Source organism: Mustela erminea, chromosome 1, assembly GCF_009829155.1.
Source record: "Mustela erminea isolate mMusErm1 chromosome 1, mMusErm1.Pri, whole genome shotgun sequence".
In the NCBI taxonomy this organism is placed as follows: domain Eukaryota; kingdom Metazoa; phylum Chordata; class Mammalia; order Carnivora; family Mustelidae; genus Mustela; species Mustela erminea.
In genome coordinates this window covers 13,222,376-13,234,530 of record NC_045614.1, presented here as the reverse complement: position 1 = coordinate 13,234,530, position 12,155 = coordinate 13,222,376, and the positions used below count along the sequence as shown (strand labels likewise).

The 12,155-nt window shown below is 47.5% G+C and overlaps 1 protein-coding gene across 1 annotated transcript; it reads left to right on the top strand.

Moving 5' to 3' along the window:
* Positions 1-98: 98 nt before the first annotated feature.
* SMIM7 (small integral membrane protein 7) lies at positions 99-11,128 on the top strand. Its single transcript, XM_032314780.1, has 5 exons — positions 99-186; positions 269-310; positions 802-854; positions 4,451-4,541; positions 10,007-11,128. Exons 1-5 carry the CDS (start codon positions 161-163, stop codon positions 10,020-10,022), a joined length of 228 nt encoding a protein of 75 aa, XP_032170671.1. The 5' UTR covers positions 99-160; the 3' UTR covers positions 10,023-11,128.
* Positions 11,129-12,155: the final 1,027 nt, after the last annotated feature.

The window sequence follows — 12,155 nt, the reverse complement described above, 5'->3', positions numbered from 1 at the left end:
TAAAGGGGCCTGGCCTGTAGGGGGCGGGAGCCTACCTGCCTTGGCCTTCGATTGGACCAGCCCTCGCCTGCGAGGCTTCGAGATTGGTCGGCTCGTGGTCTTCTTTCCTCCCCCTCCAGGACTTCCGCTTCCGGTTCTGACGGACGCTTCGGCCGTAACGATGATCGGGGACATCCTGCTGTTTGGGTAATTAGGGGGGGCCAGAAGCTGGGGTGAGAAGGGTGAGAGGGACGAGGGGCAGCCCAGGTAACCTAATTCTCCTTCGCAGGACGCTGCTGATGAACGCAGGGGCAGTGCTCAACTTTAAGCTGTGAGTAGGCCGCTTTGGGTCGCGGCTCCACCCAGGGGACCCGTAGCCCCGCCCCCGCGAGCGTGAGCCCGCCCCACGCCGAAGGCCCCGCCCCTAAGCCCCAGCTCTCCCTCTGGCCACGCCTCCAGCCTGGTCAATCCTCCTTTGACACTGCTGCACGTGGGCTTGAAATAGAGACTGCCTCGTTTCCAGGGGATCTCTCTTCTCGCATCCCGTAGAGCCTCCGGCCCGTCACCTCGCTCCCCCCTCCCCATATTTAGCCCAATTCTGTACCCACGGACCAACTCTACACCTTGGTGGCTGCAGGCTTGTGACTGGCAGGTAGATGATGGCCCAGGAAGGGGCCTTCAACCACCTGAGGTCACACAGCAGCTCAGCTAGAGGGCTAGAGCTGAAACTGTCCGAGGCCCTCTGAGCTGGGGTTCAGAGCCAGGGGATCAAGTGGTCTTTATGTCCCATGGAGAGTGGACACTGTCTGTTCCTCTTTGTAGGAAAAAGAAGGACACGCAGGGCTTTGGGGAGGAGTCGAGGGAGCCCAGCACAGGTAAGGCTTCCTTTCTGGACTCGGAAATTGGTCCAGTTCAGAGAGGGCAGTTTTTTCTCAGCCAAGCCCTACCTTAGTTTTCTTTCCAGTAGTGTGTGTGTGGGTTGGGGGTCGTTGAGAGAGAGAGAGAGAGAGAAGTGGGCCTGAAGTTATGCTATTCCTTCTGCTCACTTTTGTCATCCACTTTCTCCTGTCAAACCTCCCTGCGTAGGTCACCACCCATATAACTTCCTACAGTCATGATTTTCCTTTATGTATGCTATTATCTGGCTAATATTTTCCCCACACACTTGCTCTTGCTTGTTTGGGCCCATTTCTGTGTCCTTGTGGGCCCGTCCTCCGGCATGAGTGAATGAATGAACAGCTAGCCATTGTTTTCAAACTGCTGCAGACCTATTTTAATTAGATGCCAACGTTAGCGTTCAGATAAATCAGATGTCCCATAAAAATTCAGGTGTCTGATTTATCAAGAAAAATTTGAACATTCTACAGCTCAGGGTTTAGGCATCCTCTTGGCATCTATTGGATAAAATGAAGAAAAACATGACCCCGTTTAGGCAGAGGTCTGTGGCCTCTGCCTCATCCCAGCCCCTACCTCCTCATCTTTATATCATCTCACTGTCCTGGGAGCGCTGGAATTTATTCATGTAACTGTTTGAAACCTGGTGGGACCCGCACATGACTTCTGTGTCCATGCATCATTCATCACGCATTTATTGAGCACCTGCCACATGGTGGCCACTGTCCTGAATGCTGCAGACACAGCAGAGAACAAGACAGATGCAATTCCTGCCTTGTGGGTTGTATTGCTCTGGGGTGGACAGGCAGTTCCTAAATAAGGAACAAATGGTGATGGAGGAGATGAGAGGCGAGGACAGGGATGGGATTGCTGCTCCAGCTGCCACGTGTGGAGGGAAGGACCCGTGAGCGGGTGGCATTGCAGCCAAGGTGGTGGGTGCCGTGTTGGAGCATTGCATGGGAATGATAGGAACCCCAAGGAGCAGTGAATTCGATGCCGATCAGACCACTCCCTTTTACTGGGGGCCCAGCCAGTGGTAGTTGCCTTGTTAGGTGCTTCCTGTAGGTGTGGGGCTCTGCCTCCATCCTGAAAGGTAAAGGGCATTTTCCCCATTTTATAGAGACGGAAAATGAAGTTCAGGGCTGTGACTTGACTTGCTTGTGGCCACGTAGGAGATCAGTGCCAACATCCTGATTGAACCTGAGTTTTTCTGACCCTGGAGACTGTTCGCTCTCAGTCACTAGACCATTCATCCGTTCATTCTTTCCTCCATATGTTCATTCAGCAGCTGTTTATATCACTTACTCACTCTCTAGAAGGTACTATACCAACTCTTGGGGCTGTGTTCTAGAGATCTAAATTGGAGGTGTGGGGGGGGTGGGAGAATAGAGGAAGGGCTTGGTGGCAGTGGGGGTGACAAGGACAGTTACAACAGTCGCTTCCCTCTGATCAGGGCCTCTCTGCACGTCTCCTTCCAGCCCGTATTCTGTTCTTACTGTTGCCACTACAGAGAGTGCTGTCTCCCTGTGCTTGGCTCACCCCAGTACTGTCGTGGTGCATTTGTTGAGAACCATCTGCGTGCCAGGCACTGGTGTGAGGTCTTCTTAGTTGCTTGTCACCCCCATTTACACAGGAGGAAACTGGGGCATATGTAGGCTGGGGACTGAGCAAAGTCATTCTGCGTGGAAGGGCCATAAACTCCTGCCCGTGTTTAAGGTCGGAGCTTACGCACTTGCTCACAGCTTTCTGACCTCCGATCCCCCACATGGACTAGGCTGGCACCCCACTCCCCCATTGTATGCTCCCATGGCACTGGCCATGGTGAGTAACAGTTGTGATTACTTGCTTAGTATTTGTCCCGTTTTGAACTTTTTAGGGCAGGGATACTTGCCCTGTTCCTCCTTGTATCCTCTGCACTTGGCTGTTGCCTGGGACAAGTGGCCTTCACTTAACATCTCTTGATGGTAGGCGAGGCTGTTTTTGTGATGCTGGACCCAGAGATGTGCCTCTCAGACATCCTGGGGCTGGGCCTGTGTTTGACATTTGCACTCTGGGCTGGGCTGCACATGGCTCTCCCAGTGGGTTGGATAATATTAAACTCATCTAAACTGTGTTCAGCAAGACTGTGTGCCCGTTGCGTGCTTGGTTGGTGCAGTGGTGCCAGTAACTGTAAATTCCTGAGCTCCCGCCTCGTATTCTGTACTTACGGGACAGCCCTGGTCTAGAGAGGACACTTTGGGTAGCTCCCTTGTAGATTACCCCACGTGGACCCATTCATTTCATTCTGGAGGATTAGAGAGGTGAGTGACTTAAAACTCTGGAGGAAGGTTCTGGAACCCATGCCTCTGGAGTCTCAGCGTACCAAGTTGCTTCCTCTTGGAAGGGTTCTGTTCTGTGGCATCTGGGGACTAGAGTAAGTAACCATCAAAGCAGAACCTCCCTTTTATTTGCCTGAATTAGTATGCTTTCTCAGGTGCCAGCACTGAAAACCCAACCCAAAGTGGTTGGAGCAAATGGAAACCTCAAAGGATTAGACTGTTTACAGGCACATCTGGCCTCAGGGCTCTCTGTGTGTGACCCTCTCCAGCTCTCTTTTTCCTTCTGGGTTGGTTTTACTGTCAGGCTGACTTGTGTTGGCAAAAGATGATTCTAGAGCAAGGCTGGGCCCAGTGTTCTGTAAAGGGTCAGGTAGTAAACATTTTCGGCTTTTTGGGTCGTATATTGTCTGGTCCCATTTCGGTAATTCTCGCAGCTTTTCACTTTTTCATTATTGTTGTTTTTGTGGTGATCTGTGATCAGTGAACAGGACTTGCTGAAAGCTCAGATAGTGGTCAGCATTTGTTAGCCATAGTTTTGTAATTCACGTGTTGACATTGTTTGTTAGACGTAATGCTATTGCACACTTAATAGGCTCCAGTATAATGTAAACGTAACTTTTATAAGCACAGGGAAACCAGAACATTCATTTGACTTGCTTTATTGCGGTGTTCTAGAACTGAACCCACAATATCTCCAAGGTACTCCTGTATATAAATGAGCGGGCATGGGTGTATTTTGATTAAACTTTATTTGTAGACCCTGAAATGTGAATTTCATGTAATTTCTGAGTCTCACAAGGTATTCTGAGTATTCTTTTTAACTATTAAAACGTTTTTAAAACATTTTAGCTCATGGGCCATACAGAAACAGGTGGTAGGGGCTAGCTTTGGCCCATGGGCCATGGTTTGCCACCCCCTTCCTTAAAGGACAGGGCTTACATCTTACTAGCCCAGCAAAGCTGACAGAAAGCAAGGGCCTCTTTCCCAGTAGTTGGGACAAAAGTCCCAGGACTGAGTCTCACTGGGCAGACTTGGGTCACGTGCTCCTCCCTGAGCCAGTCAGAGACTGAGTGCTTTTAGGGGTTGGTCAGTGGCAGCCACTGCTAGAGTACCAAGGGTTGGGGAGCAGAGGTGACCCACAGGAAAAGCCCCTGGAACGTGGGGCGGTGAGGTCGGGGTGGTTGGAAACTGGAAGCACCCTGTGGCCGTGACAACAGAAATGTCGGCAGTGCTTGTAAAAACACGTTCTGACTTTCCAGGTGACAACATCCGGGAGTTCCTGCTGAGCCTCAGATACTTCCGGATCTTCATCGCCCTGTGGAATGTCTTCATGATGTTCTGCATGATCGTGTAAGTCCGGCCGGCCTGTCCCTACATTGTCCTGTTCTCGGTGTTCTTCTCTAGAATGACCCACCGGAAGCTCGTCTTCTGTCTTCTCACTCTACACTTTCATGTCATGCTTCCCGCTTTCAGAATAAGAACTCTCTCAGGCTAGAGAGGGAAGCAGGGTCTACAAAGGTTAGACTGTGTCACTGTGGTCTAGGCTGGAGCTTTGATTGGAACACGGTGTTCTCCAAGTCCTAGCTGTTCCTGGTGCCTCAGTAGAGGCTGCCAAGAGATGCCTTCCCTCGAGCCCATGGCCCTGTTCACCTCTTGCCAGCTGTGCTGTGTTTAGCCTATCCTTGGTATCTGCCAAGGTAGAAAATGTGGCTTAATGGCCAGCGTGCTGCTGGGTCCTGCTCCTGCCCTGCGGATAGCCCTCAGAAGTGTCTTCAGACTCTTCTGTTTTCATGCCCATTTTTCATTTTCTCATTAGGCTTTAAAAAATCTAATCGGCTTGGTTTTCCTTCCAGTGTCAGGGCCTTAGTGATTCTCATGAACTGTGAGACTCAAGAGTAAACAGGCTCAGGGAAAACGCTGTAGGAGAACCTGGTGTGTTATTATCTGGGCTAACCGTGCTGGGCTGGTCCCGTTCTTCCCCTAAAGAGGAAGAGAATGAAAAGTCTGCTCTCCTGAGTAATCATGGTGCTGAATTTGGGGTTGCTGGGTGGTCCTTGTGCCAGCCCAGTGGCTGTGTGAGGGGATGATTCCCGGACTTAGGAGTTTCACTGTGCCACTGGGAAGTGTTAGAGCCCAGAATGGGGACTGTGATGTGTGCCAAGAGAACCCCTTTTGGAGAGCTCGGAAGAGGCCTGTGCAGGGGCTGAGAGGGCTGGTGGAGTGATCAGGGAGTTTGCAGAGGAGGATATGGGTATAGCTAGGATTCACAGGAAGTAGAACAGTGTTGGTCTTTCCAGGTTTCAGCCTGTCTTTTCCTTCCTTCATTTACTGATTTATAACTATCCAGTGTGGGCTGTGCTTTGCGTTGATAGCTGAGACCGAGACAGCCATCATCGCTGCCATCAGCAAATGTACAGTATAGCAGGTGGGACAGGGACAGAAAAATAAGTAGGGAAAAATCACTGATGAGGCCAGTGGGAGGATCTCAGTTTAGGTGATGGTCAGGAAGAGGCTCACAGAGAAGTGCTATGTAAATCAAAACCTAAAGAACAGGAGGAAGCCTTGCCATTTGCAGAGCTGAAGAGAGGCATGGTAGCATGTGCAGAGGTCCTGGGGCAGGGAAGAACTCCTCTGTGTTTTTATCCTTCTTTTCTGTCCATCAGTTTCATTCATGCTCTCACCTGCCTAGCTTCCTTTATGGCTCACCTGTTGGCCTATTACTGAGAGGGTTGCGTTAGGCTCTGTGACCTCCTAGCTCAGCTCAAGGCTATCATTGTTTGTAGCCTGGTGTTCTGATTTTGCTTCCTGGGAGCAGAGCCTGCTTGACTTAGCTAGGTGTGACCTAGGTCCAGTTAGATGGGGGTTATGCCGATTCTAGCATAATCCCTGAGGTCGAGTCAGCAAGCCACAGCCTGTGAGCCATATTTAACTGTTTCCTGTTTTCATGCATGAAGTTTGGCACACCCATTTCTGTGACTGCATTTGTACTACGGCAGAGGGGTTGAAGCCCTGAGACAGAAACTGCCGGGCGTGCAAAGCTCAGACTACTTACTGTGTGGCTTTTTTGCCAACACCTGACCTGGGCCATCCTTTTCAGTAGGTGCCGTGAGTGAGGGAAGATCTCATCAGAAAAGGCTCTGTCAGGGAGGCTGTGACTGGCTTTCCCAGGATATTAAAAAAAAATGCGGAAATCACCTAAATGTCCAAGAACAGGGGAAGAGTCGGGTAACTCAGACGGACGCCCACACGAGCAGCTGTCGCAATCCATCCCTGACGACGTGCTGCAGGTTCTGTCCGCACAAGGGAATGTTTCGAAAGCAAAAAAGGCTGGAGGTTGCTTACATATGCCCTCCGGCCCCGGCTGTGATGTGCTTGCAGTAAACACTGAATAAATGCCTGAAGTCTGTGGAGAAAACACTTCCAGGGGGCCTCTGGGTGGCTCAGTGGGTTAAGCCTTTGCCTTAGGCTCAGGTTATGATCCCAGGGTCCTGGGGTCGAGCCCCACATCGGACTTTCCGCTCCGCAGGGAGCCTGCTTCCCCCACTCTCTCTGCCTGGCTCTCTGCCTACTTGTGATCTCTGTCAAATGAATAAATAAAATCTTAAAAAAAAAAACAAAAAACAACACCCACCCCCCACCCCCCCACCCACCCCACCACCCACCCCCCCACCCCCGCCAAAAAAAAAAGACTTCCAGCCAGGGAGTTGGAAAGATCTGCTCCAGGCCATCCACAGAGGTGACCCTGTTTGGATCGCTGAGGGAGAGTCACGGGGCCCAAGGGAATGGTTTGCAGTTCCCCTACACCCACTTTTACGTTGCTTGAGCTGAGCTACTTGGGAAATTTTTGAAAAGCCGCAAAAAACTTGAAACATGGAGAGAAACATGCCTGAGTGTTTAGGAACTGAGTATAGATACCTGCAAGTTAACAGTGAAATATATCAAAAATAAGGTAGCTGGATAAATGGATAGGTACACTGTAAGGCAAAGTTATTTATTATTATTTATTTATTTGAGAGAGCGTGTGCAGGGGGAGGAGCAGAGGCAGAAACAAAACTCCCCACTGAGCAGTGAGTCTGATGCAGGAGGTTCATGACCTGAGCTGAAGGCAGACGCCTGACAGACTGAGCCACCCAGGCATCCCAAGCATAGTTTTTTGTTGTTTTTTAATTTGAGAGAGACAGAGAAAGAGAGAGCATGTCCACGGGGAGGAGCAGACAGAAAGGGAGAGAAAATCCCAAGCAGATTCGCCACTGAGCCTTGAACTTGATGTGGGGCTTGATCCCACCACCCTGAGATCATGACCTGAGCCAAAATCAAGAGTCGGAGGTCCAACTGACTGAGCCATCCGGGCACCCATGTAAAGCAAAGTGTTAATTACAGAATGGAGGTGTATATGCCGGGGTTCACGGAACTGCTCTTGTAACTCTTTTATATGTAAAAATCTTCGTAATAAAATACTGGGTGCGAAGACACGGAGAAGATGAGGGTGTCAAATCACGGAGCAGGATTAGTAAGTAAAAGCAGAAGTCAGTCTTCACAGTTAAGTATTTTGTATTATATTCCCAGGGTTGTGAAACCACCCACAATGCAATTCTAGAACATTTTCATCACCCCAAAGGAAAACCTTATACCCATTAAGCAATGACTGTCTCTTCTTCTACCAGCCTTTGGGAGCCACTTACCTGCTTTCTGTCATTACGGATTTGCTAGTTCTGGGTATTTCCTGTAAACAGAATCGTAATGATGTATGGCCCCGTTTGTGTCTGGCTTCTTTCGTGTAGCGTGATGTCTTAAAGGTTCCAGCATGTTGTAGCGTGTATCAGCACTGCATTCCTTTCTGTGCCTGAAGAATAGGCCATTGTGTGTCTGTGCCACTGCCTGTTTATCTGCTCATCAGTTGATGGATATCTGGAATGTTTCCACTTTCTGACTGCTGATGAATACTGTTGACACACACACGCTGGTGTTCAAGTTTTTGTGCAGAGAGACTTAAGTTTTCAGTCCTCTCTGGTACATACCCAGGAGTGAAATTGCTGGGTTATATGGTTACTATATTTATCTGTTTGAGGTTCTGCCAGACTATTTTTTAAAAGTAGCTGCCATAATTTGCCTTCCCACCAGTAGTGTATGATGGTTCCAATTTCTCCCACATCTTTGCCAACACTTGTTATTGTCAGTCTTTTTCATTAGAGCCATCCTAGTGGATGTGCAGGTTGAGTAGCATTTCCCCAGTGGTTAATGGCATTGAGCCTCTCTCTTCATGTACTTAGTGGTCATTTGTATGTCTTCTTTGGAAGAATGTCTGTTTAGGTCCTCTGTCTTTTTTTTTTTAATAAACTGGATTATAACTGAGTTATAAGAGCTCTTTTTATATTCTAGAAACCAATCCCTTATCAGATACATGATTTGCAAATATTTTCTCCTATTCTCTGGGTTGTCTTTTCACTTTCTTGGTGGTGTCCTTTAAAGCACAAAAACCCTTAATTTTGATAAAGTCTATTCTGTCTATTTCTCCTTTTGTCACCTGCACTTTTTTGTATTGTAGCAAAAAGTCATTGCCCAGCCCATGGTCGTGAAGATTTGGGCCTAAGTTTTCTTTTAAGAGTTCTGTAGTTTTAATTTTAATAGTTAGGTCTGTGATCAACTTTGACGTTATTTTTGCATATGGTGTGAGATAGAGAACCAACTTCATTCTTTTGCATGTGGTGGTCCTGCACAATCTGTTGTTCTTTTTTCAAAAAGACTTTTTATCTTAGAAAGAGTTTAGATTTATAGAAATGTTGCAAAGATAACAGAGTTCCCATATATATATCTTTTTAATAGCTCTGTGGTCTTCCCCTGGAAACCTCTGTCATAACTTAACAGACCCATTCTCAATTTCATGGGCATTTATATATTTTCCAGGCCTTTCCCATTCAGATTTTCGTCAATGACCAGAGTTAACTGTAATCACCTGTTCACTCAGAAAAATAATCTTTTTTTTTCAAATTGTGAAAGTCATCATCGACTTGTAGTAATGAAGAATGGGCTAAAATAAAATGTTACAGATTCTGATGAAGTACTTTCTTAAATAGATTTTATTCTTTTTAAAATGTACCATTTTATGGGGCACCTGGGTGGCTCAGTGGGTTGAGCTTCTGCCTTCGGCTCAGGTCCTGGGATTGAGTCCTGCATCGGGCTCTCTGCTCAGGGGGGAGCCTGCTTCCCCCTCTCTCTCTGCTTGCCTCTCTGCCTACCTGTGATCTCTTTCTCTCTCTCTGTCAAATAAATAAATAAAATCTTTAAAATAAAATAAAATGTACCATTTTGGGGGCACCCGTGTGGCTCAGTCAGTTAAGCATCTGACTCTTGCTAGCTCAGGTCTTGATCTCAAGGTCATGAGTTCAAGCCCTGCTTTATAAATAAGATAAAATACACAGTTCAGTAGTGTTAAGTATATTCGTGTTGTGTAACAGAAGAGTTATTTATAGAGTCATAAGTAATATAAAATAATCTTAATAATAGTAACAAAATATTTTCTTTCTTTTTTTTTTTATTAAAGATTTTTATTTATTTATTTGATAGACAGAGAGAGATCACAAGTAGGCAGAGAGGCAGGCAGAGAGAGAGGGGGAAGCAGGCTCCCCCGCTGAACAGAGAGCCCGATGTGGGGCTCGATCCCAGGACCCTGAGATCATGACCTGAGCTGAAGGCAGAGGCTTAAACCACTGAGCCACCCAGGCGCCCCAACAAAATATCCTCTGAAAGTGTTTTCTGAGTTACAGCTTTACATCCTTCCCATCCTTATGGACATCTCTGCCCTCTGACTTTTCCAGGCTCTTCGGCTCCTGAGCCCCAGACACACACCTTCCTGGGAGCCAGGAACCACCTTCCCAGATGCCGAGTCTCCCTTCCTCCGTTCCTGACAACTTCAAGAATGGTTTTGACCGGAAAACCAGCGACCTTCCCAGAAAGCCCAAGTTCGTGGTGGGTGGAAAAAAAAAATGTTCGCCAAGCTGCACACGGCTTCCCAGCCACGTCCTTGTTTTCTTTTCAAAGATATTTTCACTTTGGTTTCTGCGTTGAAATGCTGTCTACTTAAGGAGTTTCAGGAGGGTTTATGGAAGGGGATGTAATAACATTGCATTCCCCACAGATAAAAGAACGTTGTGTAGGTTGCTTTTTTAGACTGAATTTCTCATCTAGCAAGCTTTTACTAGAAACTCATTTCTGGATGTTTCTTGGTTTATTTTTTAATAACCTTTCTTTTTTGGTTCAAATTATACAGATTTTTCAAAATAATTTTTTATCCAGGGATCTGAAACAGAAGGGTTGGCTTTTAAGATTGATGCAGCCTCTTTACTGGACTGTGTTTAGGAATAACAGGCAAGTTCATTGTTGCTGGGCTTGTGTCCAAATTCCTTTCCTGTCTCGATGGGCTCTGCTCGGCCACTCAGTGCCTCTGAGGTCATGCCCAGGACTTTAAGGGTAAAGCCTTACTGATTACCATGGAAGACAGGTACAGAACAGTTGGCAGAGGCAGATGTGGGTGTTAGGAGAAATTTTGCCCTGCCTTGCAGCCCTCTGTTAAAGTAACCCTTGGGGCCATTAAATGGGTAGTTTTTAAGAATGAGTGACTTACATGATGATAATCAGGTCCAGGTCTGAAAGCTTGGAATTTGGGGTGGTCTTTTCAAGTGAGTGATTTCAAGGTTGAAAAGCAGTGAGCCTCATTTGAGGAAATACAGCATTTTGCATAGACTCTCCTTTGGAAGGCAGGTCCTTTTTCGCCAGGATGAAATGCCGGTTGTCAACACCCAGATCCTGTTGGTGTCTGATCTGTTGGTTGTGGGTTTTGAATTCCTGATTTGGAGGTAAACCTGGTGGGAGGAGAAACTAAATATGCAGACTTTTCAGAACTAAGTAGCACTGGAAATAAAGCTCATTTCCAAAAAGGATCTTTTGTTTATACATTTTTTTAACTAAGAACTTCCAACTGGCGTTGTTTTGAATTACACTGTGGGAGACACCGAGGAGTCATTTTGGAGGCTGTCAGAAAGTCAGAAGAGAGGCAATGTTCGATTTCCCATTTTGGATTCTCCTTAATACTTATGTCAGGCCAGAATGGGGCAAATGGGCTTTGGACCTGGCTGCTTTGGGGAGTGTTGAAAGAGTCAGGGAAAAACAGCGGGGTTTTGCGAGACCAGGGCCAAATCTACTTTTATGGCTGCTCAGCTGATGTCATTCTCCTCCACCGCTTCTGTAATTTATTCCCTTGTCAAACCCAGGCGTATGGTTTGTCAGTGGCCAGGAACGTAGCTGCTGAATCGAGCTTCGCACAGGCCTGTGTCCTTGTCAGCAAGAACAGATGTGCCGAGATCTTGGCTGGTCACTCCTCAGGTCGTGTCAGTGGTGCGAGGAAACCTCACTGTGTTATTCAGACTGGTGCTGAAGTTTCAGTGAGGCGAGGCATTCGTACGTTACAGGGATGAAGTATTCTCTGAGAAGAGAATGCTGTCATTGAGAATTTGTTTCAATAGTTGTATTTTTTCCCAGAGAACTGTTATCTCATTGTTAAGCCCTCTGCAAGCAGTGTGGCTGTGGAGGCTGCTGTCAGTTTTAAAAGTTGCATCTCACGGACGTGCACCTTTAGGAAGCTTTTTGAGAACTCTCGTTAACATCAAAGGTTTTCAACGTTTGAGTTTCGGGTGCCAAGGGTTCCCCAGCATTTAAGCGCTCACGATCTGGGCCAGTTAGTTGTGGGTTCAAGTCCCATTTCTGCTCCTTGCCAGCGGGATCTTGGCTGTCTGCTTCCCCATTCTCTGCCTCAGTTTCCGATCTCCAAAGTAGGTCTGGAAGTCCCACCTGCCTGGGGTTGTTGTGAGGTTCAGCACGCTCAGATGTGGGCCGAGTGGTTGACCAAGTGCACCTGGCACCCAGGAAGCGCTCAAAACCTGGAAGTCCTCCCTGCCTGCCTCTTCTGTG